This window comes from Rhinichthys klamathensis, unplaced genomic scaffold (genome assembly GCF_029890125.1).
Source record: "Rhinichthys klamathensis goyatoka isolate OS25496 unplaced genomic scaffold, OSU_Roscu_1.1 h1tg000209l_1, whole genome shotgun sequence".
In the NCBI taxonomy this organism is placed as follows: Eukaryota; Metazoa; Chordata; class Actinopteri; order Cypriniformes; family Leuciscidae; genus Rhinichthys; species Rhinichthys klamathensis.
In genome coordinates, this window is record NW_026606734.1 from 2,023,963 (window position 1) to 2,040,102 (window position 16,140).

A 16,140-nucleotide genomic window follows, 5' to 3' on the forward strand; every position below is an offset into this window, starting at 1 on the left:
ATTTTTAACTTTTATGATTTACAATCCAGCAAAAAAAAAAAATCATACTTTATGATTTACAATCCAGCAAAAATACTGCATTCAAGTAATAAGAATCTAGTTAAAATAATTCTAAATAATAAAAATTAATTGTCCAAAAGTGTGAATTTCTGGGAAACTGTGGTTAATTGTCATGAAAATAATCTAAATATAATTGAAACTCTAATAATAATAAAAATTAAGAAGTCTTAAAGTAATGTGAATTTTAGGAGAAAATGTGCTGTTTTTTTCTCCTAATATATTAATATATATTAATATATATATAATGATCCCAGAAACAGGCTCCCATTTAGCTTTTTTTAAAATATCATATTTTTCTTTTTGATGAATTGATTTTCTTTCGGGTGAAATGAGCCACATGAAATATTTTCGTGAGATTCACTCTCTGACTGAGCGCACATAAAAGAAACTAAAAAGTGAAGTCAGCTGACAGGAGACGCAGGCGAGACTCCAGGAGCGGATCTGAATGACAGTTCATCATGACACGTGTGTGTGTGTGTGTGTGTGCAGTGGGCGGGTCTTGGCTCAGCGAGCAGACATGTGATTGGCTCAGTAGTTCCACCCAGACCGTCTCAGTGCCTGCGTGTGCGTTCATCAGCACGGGTCTGCATTGGTCTATGTAGTTTCATGTCTGTCTGTGTGTGTGTGTGTGTGTTTAAGCGTGTGTCAAAGCGGCCGCGGTCTGTGCAGTCCGTCAGTGTCCGGGGTAAGTTGGGGCGAGTGTGTGGCTTTACTCGACGTCCAGTCGCCCAGAGACGCCTGCGCTGCTTTCCTATGGGCCAATCTGTGTGTGATGGAGAATCCAGCGTTCCCCTCCAACTGGGACAGGACCACCAGTACCTGCCTGAAACACACGGCAGAAAACACACGGGTTAGTCTGAGAAAACACGACACTGCTGCTCGGTTAGTAAAAACACATGCACAGAAAGCACTTTTAGGCATCACAAGCATGAGGGCTTTTCTAAAAGGTAAGCAGCAACATTATAATGCATATAAAGATACTTTCTTTGCCTAGTTTTAAGGCAGCATCACATGTTTACTTCACAGAGAAGATGCATTGCAATGCGGTCACTGGATGAATCCGACATGGTGGATGACTTGAGAGAAATTCACATTATTAATATATTCCACTTTCACTCAATGCAGACGAGTAGGCTATAGAGTAAATACAGATGATAATAATCTGCTAACACCGAAGTCAACTGAATTGTGAGTCTAAGGGAAAATGTACTTAATTGTAATGAAAATAATCTAATCTAAGTGTGATGATAATAATAAAATAGTGGTCCTAAAAACAGAATTAATTTTCCTTTTTTTAATTTAAGGTAGAAGCATATACATAAGATATTTATAATCATTAAAACAAGTTATTTATATTATTAGGTTATATTATCATTTTTATATTAATGTAACTTACACATCTTTAATTGTTGTTTTTTTCACTCTGCTAAACTGAAGCTCAAAAGTATTATTATGACTGATCTTTACTCATGACTTTATTTAAGTGAAATGAATATGTGTGTGTTGACTGAAACGGCAGAACGACGAGGGCTGTATTTAAAGCATGTGAATGACCGGAGGGAGATTCGGCTATGAATACTTCAGAGGTGAAAATCCACTCTGTCATGTGGCTCTCGCTGTGAACAAACCTTAAATAAAAACACTTCAGGAACTAACAGGACTAACATTCACAATGTTTTCATCTGGAGCTGGAGGAACAACGGCCCGTTCTCGTTCCTGTTCCTGTTGCTGTCAAATAAAAGGAAGCCTCGAGCAAGATCCTGTCCAGGGACCGCAGATGAAAAATAGCCTTTGGCTAATTCTGGTGCATTTACAGAAATGTTTTATTAATGTGCAATGCCCCTGTTAACTAAACGAATAAAAAAAGAATTGATGTTTCCGCAAACTTCAGAAAGGAGAAGTGAATCACTTTCAGTGCACAATGTGTGTGTGTACCTGTGCAAGGGCGGCACGCTGTCGATGGTCTTCAGGCTGCCTCGGGTCGACACCACATTGAAGCTGTCAGTACAGTCACATGACACATGGAGGTAGTACTTTGGGTGACGGTTCTCCACGACGACGATAAGCCCCGCCCACCCGTGAGTCAGGTAGTAACATGTCATCCCTTCACGACCCTTAGACATGAGATCAAGAAATCACATCATAAAACTGTCATCCTTGTCGTTTGCTATAAAGTATAATTAATAAAATAATGATATATACATATATACACACGCAGTATATAATACACACACATACTATACATTTATTATAAACATCTAATAATATAAAAAAATAATAAATTATTATTTATTAAAATATTAAAATTATTTATTATATGTATTTTTTATTATTGTATATTTTATATTATATATATATATTCATAATTATGATTAATACTATAATTTATGATTATATTAATTAAAAACATACAATAACATTTATTTACTTTATATATAATAAAATGTATATATATATAATAAAATAAATAAATATTTTTATATAATGTATATAATCACTAAATATATATACATTTTATATAATGTATATAAATCAATAAAGTATATAATAATAAATAATACCACATATATATATATATATATATATATATGATAAAATACATATAATAAATATTATATAATGTATAAATTATGTAACAAACATATATCAAATAAAGAAATAATACTATATATAATGTAAATTATTAAAATCCTATTAATAATTAAAGTTTGCAATGACATTAAATTACATGAAATAATATACATATTTTAAGTTAACCATTTTTTTCCTATTATAACTCATATATGCTCAGTATGATTTCTAAAAACTGATCATAACATTCAGAGCTGATGGAACTGACTGGAGTCACAGTGTTAACAAATAAATTGAATATATATATATATATATACACACATACATATTTATATATTTGTCTGTGCTCCTCTTAGGTTTAAAATATGATAAAAGTCATCACATTTGATATACGATGGTATAGCAAGTTCTCCACACAGTGTGTGTGTGTGTGTGTGTTCCTGTACCTCATGTCTCTCCCCCTTGTTCTCCGTCATCAGGATGATGGCATCAGCGAGTGTTGTGGACGGGGCCTCCACCTGCTCCACCATCACCTGTCTGGAGCTGTAGATGGCCAAGATGTACCCTGGGTAATCCTGACTGGGTCTCCGGGCGTTAGTGGGACTGGACACTGTCAAAACACGCACAACATGATGAAGAGGACCTATTATGCCCTTTTCCCAATATTCATCTTTCTTTAGTGTGTAATGTTGCTGTTTCTCTGTATCAGTGCCAGTGTTTCTGAACTCCCTGAAACGCCTCCAGTGTAGTCTTCAGTTTTTGTTCTTCCAGGAACCAACACTTCACAATATTCCTCATTTAAATAATTCATACGCAGAATAAAGGGGCGGGGCCTGGATGAGTTAGTTAGTAGTGTGTTGAAGCTGGCGGATATGGTAAGGGGGTGGGGCATGAAAACTATGTATAAACCTTAATTAAACAATGTAATAATCAATTAAAAGGAATTTATACTGTATGATATTCTGGCTGTAGCCACATTAGACCAGCGGTTTGGAAAATGGATGGATGGATGATTCAGCTGCGGCGCCATCTTCTGGTCAGACGCGGGAATTCATTCAGCACACGACTCTCATCATGCATTATGGGTATTTTATAGCCGTTGCGCGCATAGATATCCATAATAAAGGCTAGATGTCTCGTCCGCGCTGCTGGCCAATGAAGGTCAACGTCGGCACCTGGCGGCCATCTTGTCACAGGCAGCTCGCTCACTCGTAACATTGTGTTTTAATGGTGCATGTACTTTTTAAATAACGATAACTTGCTCAATTTTTTACCGATTTTCAAACGGTTTGGTTTGTTATAAACGTCAGAGATGTAGTTATGACACTGCATACTTATGAATAATAAGTGCATCAATAAATAATCATCCAGAATTATAGCCACGTTAGTAACGTTTGTAAGAAACCAAACCGTTTGTAAATCCGTCGAGATTTCAACGAGATAAGAGTATTTGTGTTCGTGCTGATCACTCATCTTACATCAGGCACCACAGAGCCCGCCAGAAAGCTTGCCTGTGACAAGATGGCCGCCGGTGATGACGATAGAGACTCCGCCGTAAGACATCTAGCCTTTATTATGGATATCTATGGTTGGTGGCTTTCCCTTTAAATTGTGCTCTATTCAAGGATATAGGGGGCGATTTAAGACACAGTCCAATTCTTTTCTGCGAACTGGTTATTTCGGACAGTTCGTTTCAATGAACCGGTTCAAAAAAACGATTCACCAGTTCGTTTACATAAACAACGATGTCGCATTTACGCAATTGTACTATAAAAGCACCCAATAATGATGTGAAATGCAGATGTTTTGCATGTCTAAAGCATATAGTGAATAAACTAGTCTTAATCAACTCACCTTTTTACAATAAACCATGAGAAACCATTTAAAAATAACCTTTAATTTCACCCCTCATTCAAGTCAGCTGCTCGTTTTTTTGCGGACATGTCCGAGTCGGAACTGTTGTGACCATTAACAGACTCAGAAACACACATTTTGCCCCATTACGAAACCCTCGGCACACATGTCAGACATGCCGGAAAGACTGTTCTCAGTTCAGTGTACTGTTGGACTAACCGGAGCGCTGAACGAGTTAGCGAAATAACCCACATCATAGGATCAAATACTCCAGGATATTGGCTCATTTGGAGATGGAGTGACTGTCAGACACGTCTGAAAGTGAGTTAGATTGAGTAACTTGTAGATCTGTGCTGACTTGAGCATCGAACGGTTTCAGACGGTTCAGTCCGATTTGGTGAACTGATTCAGCCAGTTCACTAAAAAGAACCGATTCGTTCGCGAACCGGATATGACTCGAACTAAACAGAGCGTTACTGACAGACTGGGAAGAGAGGAGCTGCAAATATGGGAAAAATAATGTTTGAACATATGAAAACCTGTTCTATTAGAGCCCAAAAACCAAATCAAGACTTTGTAAATGGGCATAACATGGCCTGTTTAATCTTGTCCAGTGTTTCTGGTTTGTACTCCAGCGCCGTCTCTCCGTCTGTGTACCTGGTGTTGACGTCCCGGTCAGGTCCATCTGCCAGTGGTTGAAGGCACAGCAAACCACCGCATACTCTCCCGGCTCCAGCATCACATCACATCCTACAAACTTCTTCACCGCGCGCTTGCTGTGTGCTAACAGACGCCCCAGTACCAGCTTATTCCCGTTACCGAACGAGGCCCGGAAGACCATAATGCACAGATCCAACAGGTGACTGTCAGCCGTGTCTGAGCGCCTGGTGGATTGAGAGCGGTTTTATTTTTGTTGTTGTTGTTGTTGTTTGTATGATTAATATTTTATGTCTTTATTCATTTTGATGTGATTTACCTGCTGCCCTCCTGGAAGAGGGCGAACTCCAGCGCGGTTCTCTCCAGGACCGTGAGCGCGGTCACGGTCACCGGTTTACTCGCCCGGCACGGGAAGCAGCCCTGCAGACGCACCTCCTGCCAGTCAGCATGAATCTTGCAGATATCCACCGAGTCAAAGTACCTACACACAACATTCACCAACCATGTTCTGGTTATTTAACTACATCTACTGATAGACTGATACATGGGCGGAAAATTGTTCAGCACTTTGGTCAGCCCTGTTTGCTGTTTTTAAATGTGCTATATAAATAAATACAAACTTGAAACTTGAAAATATTATATTTTGGCCATTTTGAGCATCAGTTGATAATTAAACCTGATAAACAGAAATGTCTTGGAATCAGTTCCAAAATCTGGATTTGTTGATTGATGGTTCAAATTTGAGTGAATTTTAAAGTAATACTATTATTATTATTATTTTTAAATAACTTATTTTTTTCCTTATTTTATTATTAAACAACATGTATAAAATACTAAATTAATCATTTTAAATTTAATAATTTTATTAAAACAATAATTATTTGGTGTAATATATATATATATATATAATCTGTTATATTTTAATATAATATTTCTAATTAATATAGTTTAAAACAAGTTTTTTTTCAAATTTATGCAGATCTCATTTGTGATCATTAACAATGTATTAAATATAAAATTAAATTTGAAATATTTTCAATAAAAATGGTGTAATGAAGTATTTTATTTTTGCTTTCAAATGTATGTAGATCATCATACAATACTTTTTAAAATAATTATGTAAAATAAAGTAGATTCCATTAGTCATCATTAAATAATATGTACCGGTACATAATATAAAATTAATTAAAAGTTTAATATAATTCTTTAATTAGGATTTTCAGAAAACATTGCTTTGATACGATCATTTTTAAAAAAATGCATGTAGATCTCATTAATATATAATCTAACATACACATAATCTACAGGCCATGAGCCTCCAGGACATTTCTATCTCTTCTGACCACTAATGAGATCCTCTTTATTTATGGAAAGCTCTGATGAAGATCATCTCAGATTAAAGGTCAATTTAGCACAGATGAAGCCGCTAATGACTCACTTAATGAAGTCTCCGTACTCCATCCAGAACACGCCTTCACTGCTGCCGTGAGCCATGAGCTCGTGACGCAGATGCTGAGGCCAGTCGGCCCACTCGTCCGACCAGGAGCCGTTCCAGGAGAACCGGCCCCAGGGGTTCCTCAAACGCAGCAGTCTGAAACACGACACCCGCAGGCCTTTATCACAACCACTCACTGGATTCACAACAGCTTTGCTAACACGACGACGAGCGATGGCTTTATTATTCCATCACAATACAGGGTTTTTCCAGGGTCAAAAATGCTCTTTGGTGGAGGCTGACACACCCGCAATAAAAAGTGCCCAATATGATCTGCAAACCAATACTGACAATATATCTCAAATAAATGCAAAGAAACAGTTTGTGATTTTATTCATATTTTGATATCTCATATATTATGCATGTTCTCTTACCTTGATGCGTGTTTCTTTTGTTCCTCATTGTTTAACTAATAGTTATTTTGGTATGTAATCATATCAATATTAAAAAGAAGGATTCAAAAGTTATAATCGAATTTTCTACTATATACAATTGAATACAATTAGCAGAGAGCTAACAACACTTGCTTTGTTCTGAAAACACTTAACATGCGCCCTGTCACAAGCGAGTCATCTCTCATAAATCATAATAACTGATTGAATAAGGCTTTGGCGGGACACAAATTAGCCAAAAAATGGCGAATGCAGGAAAAACCCGGCAATATAAAAACAACTCACTTCCTCGTGCATGTGAAAAATCGTATGACCTCAGAAAACCAGAATGGACTACATTTTTTGTCCTTTTTTCAAGCATGACAGCGTGAATCATTTCCACTCTTATGGAAACAGTGTTATACGTCATCTTTTGTGTCGTATGGGTGAACACTTTGATATCTCTCATTATTTAGCCTATGTTGTGTGCTGATGTTGCTTGTTACTTATTGTTGTATCTGTCTTATCACTAGTTTTCTATGTTGTTATTATTTGTGGACTGTAAAAACGTCATTTTATGTTTTTTATATCTTGATTTTAGGTTGCCTTCATAATAACTGGCCAGGGACAACAGATGAAAATTAGCCTGTTGAGCTAACTCTGGCTCATTTACAGTTATTTTACTGTAAAATAAACGAATAAATGAAATGAAATGAACAAACCCTTCTTCAACAGTGTGCATGTTGTGATTGTGTGTCTGACCTGTAGCCCTGAACGTCTCTGACGTCCAGTATGGAGTATGCGTGTCTCGGACGGAGTCCCAGAGATTCATACACAGCGTCATCAACCTTCATGTTTCCGCCTCCACAAGACGCTCCCATCAGAAAACTGACACACACACACACACACACACACACACACACACACACACACACACACACACACACACACACACACACACACACACACACACACACACACACACACACACACACACACACACACACACACACACAGAACGCAACAACACCTAGTAAATATTCATCAGTCACTTATTTACTTACAACTATATAACACTGCTATTTTAGTATCATTGATATACTATTAGTTTCTATTAATAACTTAAATTAGTTTTTTCCATTTAATGTTTTAATAATTTTGTTGTTTTTGTCATTTTTATTAGTTTTTGTGGAAACACTTTACAATAAGCTTTCATTTGTTTACATTAGTTAACGGACTAACAGTGATAAACACTTCTAAAGCATGTATTAATCTTAGTTAATAATATGAATTTCAACATTTACTAACACATTTTATCTGTTAACTTTATTTAATGGATCTGAGCTAACATGAAATAGCAATGAACAGTTGTATTTTTATTTATTAATTTTCACAAAGATTAATAAATACTGTATCAAATGTATTGCTCGGTTAATGTTAGTTAATGCATTAATTAACGTTATCTAACAGGACCTTATTGTAATATATAGTCTTTATAGATTTTTATTTCAGTATCAGTTTTAGTTATGTTAGTACTTCAAGTTAAACTAAATATTATTTATATTTTATTTCAAGTAACAATAATGTTATTTTATGGTATTAGTTAACTATAATAATAACCCTGGCGTATAAATACCATATATTCAAATTATTAAATAACACACTTCATAGCACATTCAATTCAAAATATGTACAACATATTAATCTTGTTTATTAATATTTTTAGCTGATATATTTTAAACTATTTTTTTAAATCATTTTTTCCAAAACAAATAAAAATACAGAACTTAACACACCAGGAGAATCACAAAAACAGACATTTGTGTAAACATTTTATATAATATTTTTTCATTTGATATTAGTTAATATTTTATATAAAATTATTATAACAATATTTAACATAATCCGATAAGTGTGTCTTTAAGACATATTATAATATTTATTATAAATATTCTAATAACTAGAGGTGGGCATAGATTAATTTTTTTAATCTAGATTAATCTAGATTAATATTGAAATTAATCTAGATTAATCTAGATTAAAATGGCTCATTTGAATTCTCCCGAAGGCATTCAGAATATGTCTGCTACCCAAATAATGACTAAAAGTAAGTATTTGAGAATAGTTTGCCTCGCGTAGGGATGTGCATTTCTGCCAAAAATGCCATTCGACAATCGAGGAGCAAAAGTCGAATATCGTAAAAAAAAAAAAAAACAAAAAAAAAAAAACGCAATGACAGAAAGGGAGGCCAATTTCATCTTTAGCAATTTGTCATCAAACAAACTGTTTATTAATTGAACAAGTAACATGTTTTCGTCCTTTTTTAAAAATAGTAGGCTAATTGGAAGAAGAAGAAAAAACAATACGCACGACAGTCCGTTTTTGCATCGCCAATGCTCGTTAGATCAAAAAATAATGTCATGTCATAAGAATTTTATGTGAACCTGCCTTGTTACTGCAATAGCCTCATTTTTAAACAAATTAGTTTCAATCAATGTAAACTATTCGTGTGATTATGCCACTGCGCAATACACGCGCAATATACACACACAATGTATTACCTGAATGAAATGAAATCAAATGTATCGTCCTGTGGAATCATTCATTCACAGACAGCTTACGAAGATGTTCAACTAATAAAGATCTTCATCGCTGGCAAAAATATGATGCATTTGCAGATTTGCATTCACTAGACTAGACTGTAGATCGGCCACTTCATCCAGCGCTCTTGATGCTCTTAAATCTTCCTGTTTCGACTCCGAGTGTGAATTGAAAGCGCTTCAGACGATTCAGTGCGCGAGGAACTGAACAGATCAACTGATTCGCGAACCGATTTAGACGGATCATCTGACAACTTGTTTGATGAAGTCTTTGAACAGAATCGACTCAAAAGAGTGATTCATTTGTAAATGAGCATCGCTCATGCCCATACAAGGACACAGCGCGCTTGGAATAAACTCATTTAACAACGTATTGCATTAAAATAAAGTAACGAGAGGAACGTCGCCCAACGTAACAAAGTAAAAGTACACCTTGTGTCCCTGACAGGAAAATACCCTACTGCGCGATCTGTGACAGTAGGCGCGGCGTCATACTACACATTAGAATTGCGCGAAAATATAACGATATTCGAAAAAGCTATTTATGATCCAAACCCAACTTTGATTAACGGCGATATTTTTTTTATCGCCCGATAAGAGTCTCACGTTAACGCAGCACGTTAACGCCGATAACGGCCCAGCACTACTAATAACAGTTATAGACAATGTTTATAAATGATATGAATACCAATCTTTTGCAATATAATTTGCGCTTTTCAGCTGATACTGTGTGTATGCGGACACTAATTGCCTGGTAATTTGAGCCCTGAAACTGACAAGTAGCCTAGAAACACTTTAAAATCCACTTTCCAATTTGTAGTGGCACACGTTTTTTCTTTTTTTTTTAAAAATCCAATTTTCTTGTCTTGTCTTTTAGCCTTTATTATAAAGGACAAAAGATGCCTTGTCATCTTATAATGTGCCTTGAAATGACTAAATCACAGGGCCCAATTTACAGGACAATTAGTATAATAATCTTGAGTGTGTGTAAGCCGTACCCCGCCTCTTTGGAGCTGAGCATCTTAGCCCATATGAGGTCCGTGTCGATTGGTTCTTCACGGGGGTTGGTTGAGCTGACCTGCAGCATCAGACTCTCACAGGGGGCGCCAGTGAGCGTCGCCAAACCCTCGATGGCACGGCCGGCCTGCAGCGCAAAATACGAGCCGTGCAGCTTCGCAAGAGCCTTTTCTATCAGCGCCACCCACAGCTGCCTCCGCTGAGCCTGGACGTGACACAGCAACACAAGCCGTTAGCAGGAAAGAAAGCAGCACACAGGGATGCCCTCGATGGAGTACAGGAACTATTTCCAACTGTACAATCTGTATAATTGTATCTTTTACTCAATGTCATCGCTATGAAACTTTAAGTGATGACTAATTTTCATGCAAAAAAGTGTTTTGTTTATCACTTGCAGTGTGAGCGTAGGAAGAAATTTACTTGCATTGATTAAACTCTTTACTTTCATAAAAAAAACTTTAAAATATAGTAATATTATTACATTCAATATACTTAATGATAGCAACATTTACATAATGATAATAGTTTTATTTTATATGAACTTATGACAGTAGTAGTTTACAATTTAAATATTAATGAGACTCTTTTGAGTAATATTTTCAAATGATTATATATATATATATATATATCTGTCAACTAGTGTACTGCATACAGCTCAGTAAACAGTGTATACTACCTACAATTTAATCATAATATATATATATATATATATTTATATATATATAAATAAATATGTCAAATATATGTCAAATATATATATATGTCTCATCTTAATATTTAAATTGTAAACTACTACTGTCATAAATTAATATAAAATAAAACTATTATCATTATGTAAATATTATATAAATATAATAGTAATTTTTCAAAAAATTATATATATATATAGACAAATATATATGTCTCATCTTAATATTTAAATTGTAAACTACTACTGTCATAAATTAATATAAAATAAAACTATTATCATTATGTAAATATTATATAAATATAATAGTAATTTTTCAAAAAATTATATATATATATATATATATATATAGACAAATATATATGTCTCATCTTAATATTTAAATTGTAAACTACTACTGTCATAAATTAATATAAAATAAAACTATTATCATTATGTAAATATTATATAAATATAATAGTAATTTTTCAAAAAATTATATATATATATAGACAAATATATGTCTCATCTTAATATTTAAATTGTAAACTACTACTGTCATAAATTAATATAAAATAAAACTATTATCATTATGTAAATATTATATAAATATAATAGTAATTTTTCAAAAACATTATATATATATATATATATAGACAAATATATATGTCTCATCTTAATATTTAAATTGTAAACTACTACTGTCATAAATTAATATAAAATAAAACTATTATCATTATGTAAATATTATATAAATATAATAGTAATTTTTTAGATAAAAAAAATATTTGTCATTCCATTGATTTTACAATTAAAGGTGCAATGTGTAATAATTTTGAGTATCTATTAACAGAAATGCAATATGACATCCATAACTATGTTTTCAGAGGTGTATAAAGAACTTACTTAATAAACCGTAATGTTTTTATTACCTTAGAATGAGACATTTATATCTACATAGGCGCGGGAATCCCCTTCTATGAAGGTCGACATATTGTGACGTCATGTTTCTACCGTAGCCGACAGCGAACAAACAGCGTTACAGACCGCGTTTCATCACTACCTTGAAAGAGAAGCCGCAGAAACCTAGAAGCTAGCCATAAACACCGTGAGTAGTGACTTTTCCCTTGTCAGTGGTGTAAAATATGTAGTTGGACTGTTTCATGTACCGTATTTTCCGCACTATAAGGCGCACTTAAAAGCCTTTGATTTTCTCAAAAAACGACAGCGCGCCTTATAATCCGGAGCGCCTTATATATGGATGGTGAACACACGTTCACCAAGCCGGGGAGACAGCGCCGGGCGACTTACGCCACTATCTGCCAATGGATCGTGGATGCCTGGGCTGATATATCAGTCTCAACTGTGATCCGAGCTTTCACGAAGGCAGGAATAATCTCTTTATTCAGCCAGCTCACATACCCGTATTTACTTCCTGTTTTCGGCCGAAGTCCACAGTAGTTGATTGTCGAGTTCGCGCGTGCGATCAAACCTCCTCCGTGTGTTCAACATCTGATTCGGATGAACAATCCATTTGAGCTGATATTCTCATAACACCACACAGCACCGTCATCGGCTGACAGCTGACAGTCTGAGTCTCCACTGTTGCTTAGTTACCAATGATCGCGCGCGCGCACTCGACAATCGCCTACTGTGGACTTCGACCGAAAACAGGAAGAAAATACGGGTATGTGCAGTCAGATTCACCGTGTTCACTCACATGGCTGTGCACTTGTAATGACACATTAAGGTTGTTAAGAGGCTAAAAGCAGGTTTAAAACTTGTCCCGTTTAAGTCATCAGGGTGCAAATTTTAAAAAGAGGATAACACGGTGTAGGCAACACCGGTTTTTGTCGTTGTTATCTGTACTGACAGCACTCCAAATTTTAAAAAAATGAGCTCAATGTTAAAATTGACCGGAGTTTTCCTTTAACGTTTGAACAACGTTACCATGGGAGTGAACGGAGTTGTCAGAACGCTTAATAAAGTTTGACTTTATCTGACTGTTTTGTTGACATTCCCTTTAGCACATCTAGTGGATGCATAACGCAAACCCAGTCAAACGTTTGACTGCAGCATCTTATGCGCCTTATAATCCGGTGCGCCCTATATATGAAAAATGTTCTAAAATAGGTCATTCATTGAAGGTGCGCCTTATAATCCGGTGCGCCGTATAGTGCGGAAAATACGGTAACTTAGTTCTTCTCCCTCGCTGTGTTATGGCTTTGCTATGTGGGGATAAATGTGCTGGTTAAGTTCGTGAGACAGCTGATTAGTACTCTTGTCATTGACCGTAAAACAGTAACGTTACAGGAATCACCAACCCGTCGATCGCGGTCGACAAGTCCATCTTGGAAGCATTTTAAGTCGATCGCGAAGAGTTTTCAAAATCAGAGAAAAAAAGCCTATTGTGTGTAGTAAATGGTGTCTAGGGGATGCGGAGGCGCGCGCTGTTACAATCGCGTCATTTTTGCCGCACGCACCTTTGGGCTCATGCGGACGCGTCGAGTTTAAACAAGGCTTTACGCTTTAACCAGCTCAGCCACAGTAACAGCTCATATTAGCCAGCTAAACTTTTACTACCCTGTTAGAAAAAATATATAGTTGCATAGTTTCATGTGGTTCTTCTCCATCGCTGTATTATGGGTTTGCTATGTGGGGAGAAATGTGCTGGTTACGTTCGTGAGACAATCAGCTGATTACTATTATTATATTATGTATATTATGTATATATATTTCAGGATCCTCACCTGAAACTTTATCCATGATGTGGTTTATAATGGACTGTGGTACAGAAACTTGGTTTACGCTGGCTATTCTCTGCTGTCTCAGACGACGATGTTTGTCCCGTTTTAGCCACTGTAGCTTCTTCGAAAGGGAGGGGTGAGCGGTGGGCTGAGCCCTTAGTGTAAACTCGCAACCGAACCGCTAGATGTCGCTAAAAATCACACACTGCACCTTTAACTACAATTACTTTATCACTACTTCACGTTGTTTACTTTGGTTGGCAACATTTGAAACTGCTCAGTGACCGTGTTTCTCTCAAATAATCATGATCAGGCAATTAATGACAAAATAAGGGCTTAAATAAATCAGGCGTGACAAACTCAACCACAGCAACACAAACCTGTGAGAACAGCAGAAAGCCGTATTCGTCGCAGGGCAGCATGTCGTCCACCAGAACCGTCGTCCACGTTCCATCTTTACAGAGCCGGACCTGATACGCTCCCTCATGGCACATGGTTCTGGTGATCATCACACGTTCCACCAACTCGGGTCGCTCCGCTAGCACTGCCAGAGCGCTTAAGAACCTGCGAAACACAGCAGCAACACTTCAACGTTTCAATCCTACATCATTTTCTTTAAAACACGTGAATGCACCATTGAACAAACCACTAAACTGTGCTTTAAACTGACTGTGCTCACAAACCATCAAAACACACCGAAGATGATAACTGGACGCCACTTGCACAAATGAGGTCATGTGACAAATATTTAAAATACAGTATTATACATACAATTGTGATTAAATTGTAGGCAGTATACACTATTTACTGAGCTGTATGCAGGACACTAGGTGACAGAGATAGATGATAGACACACTTCTCTTACCAGCAATTACCCAGAAGGCCTTGCAGAATGTCAGAGGGGCGGGGCGTCCTGAACACGGACCATTTCACACCACGATCCTTAAAATTATTGCAGTTAATCTCATGAGGGCGGAGCCACTTTTTGATTCGCTGCTGGACGCTGTCATTCTCGGGGAACCCGACCGAACGCGGGCCAGGAGGGAAACTGTCATCCACGAAGTTCACCGCGTTCTACAACAAAAACACAAGAACTTTGTAAGGTATTACACACACAAAAAACAGCATGTGCCATCATTAAATGTGTATAGAAAATAAAATGAATTACCATTTTTGTTTAGCAAACAGTAATACAGATATATACACACACAAAACAAATATAGACCTGGGAAATGCAAATACCACAGAAATAAGCTAGCTTACAAAAAACAAGATGAACCGCATGATACAAGAGGAAACAAATGACCAAACAAACATACAAACATAAAAAAGCAATATAGATGAACATAATACATATACATCTACGCTCACATTATATATATTTATATATATATACATACACGCATTGTATATCTCCACATCTAGAATTGAAAGTATGATATTATTATAATTTATTATTTATCGTTCTTACATAAAAAATGTGTATGTATTAATAAATAATGTATTTTATTTAATGACATTTTCCATCATTAAATAAGCATATGAAATAAATGTAATTATAAAATGAATGAATTATTTATAATGTAATATAATTTAATAAATACAGTAAAGTTTTTTTTTTCAAATATATGTAGATCTTATTTGTCATCATTACATAATGTGTATACGATATAAAACGAACTAAAATTCTACGATAATATTTTTAATGAATATGATGTAAAATAATTCTCTTTTTTTTCAAATTCATGTAGATCTCATTTTCCATCATTGCCAATACATATATAACAAATTAATTAAAATGTTAATATAATATGGTATAACATAATTAAATGTTTTTGTTTTTATGTAGATCTTTTTTGCCATCATTAAATAATGTGTTTATAATGCACACATACAGACTGGAAGTAATTGTGAATTTTATTCAAAGCATCTAGACTTAGTTTATTATGGTTTAATACATTTAGAGTAAAATCTTTAATCAGGCAAGAATGCCAAGTCACCTTAATAAAAACAACAATGCTACAACTAATCACTGTCAGTGTGAACATCTTTATAAAGTCTACATTTTGTGCATCAGATAAAGACACTGTGAAGAGTGACG

The 16,140-nt window shown here is 35.5% G+C and overlaps 1 protein-coding gene across 2 annotated transcripts in view; it reads right to left on the minus strand.

Moving 5' to 3' along the window:
- Window positions 1-649: 649 nt before the first annotated feature.
- capn15 (calpain 15) overlaps window positions 650-16,140 on the minus strand; it is a 30,153-nt gene continuing 14,662 nt past the window's right edge. For both annotated transcript variants that reach the window (XM_056263680.1, XM_056263679.1), the window contains exons 3-12: window positions 14,905-15,113; window positions 14,420-14,603; window positions 10,607-10,830; window positions 7,771-7,896; window positions 6,581-6,733; window positions 5,462-5,623; window positions 5,143-5,369; window positions 3,078-3,241; window positions 1,996-2,174; window positions 650-883 (exon numbers count right to left, since the gene is read on the minus strand). In XM_056263680.1, coding sequence (XP_056119655.1) covers window positions 706-883; window positions 1,996-2,174; window positions 3,078-3,241; window positions 5,143-5,369; window positions 5,462-5,623; window positions 6,581-6,733; window positions 7,771-7,896; window positions 10,607-10,830; window positions 14,420-14,603; window positions 14,905-15,113 — 1,806 coding nt within the window. In that variant the 3' untranslated portion in view covers window positions 650-705. The remainder of the gene's footprint in view (window positions 884-1,995; window positions 2,175-3,077; window positions 3,242-5,142; window positions 5,370-5,461; window positions 5,624-6,580; window positions 6,734-7,770; window positions 7,897-10,606; window positions 10,831-14,419; window positions 14,604-14,904; window positions 15,114-16,140) is intronic.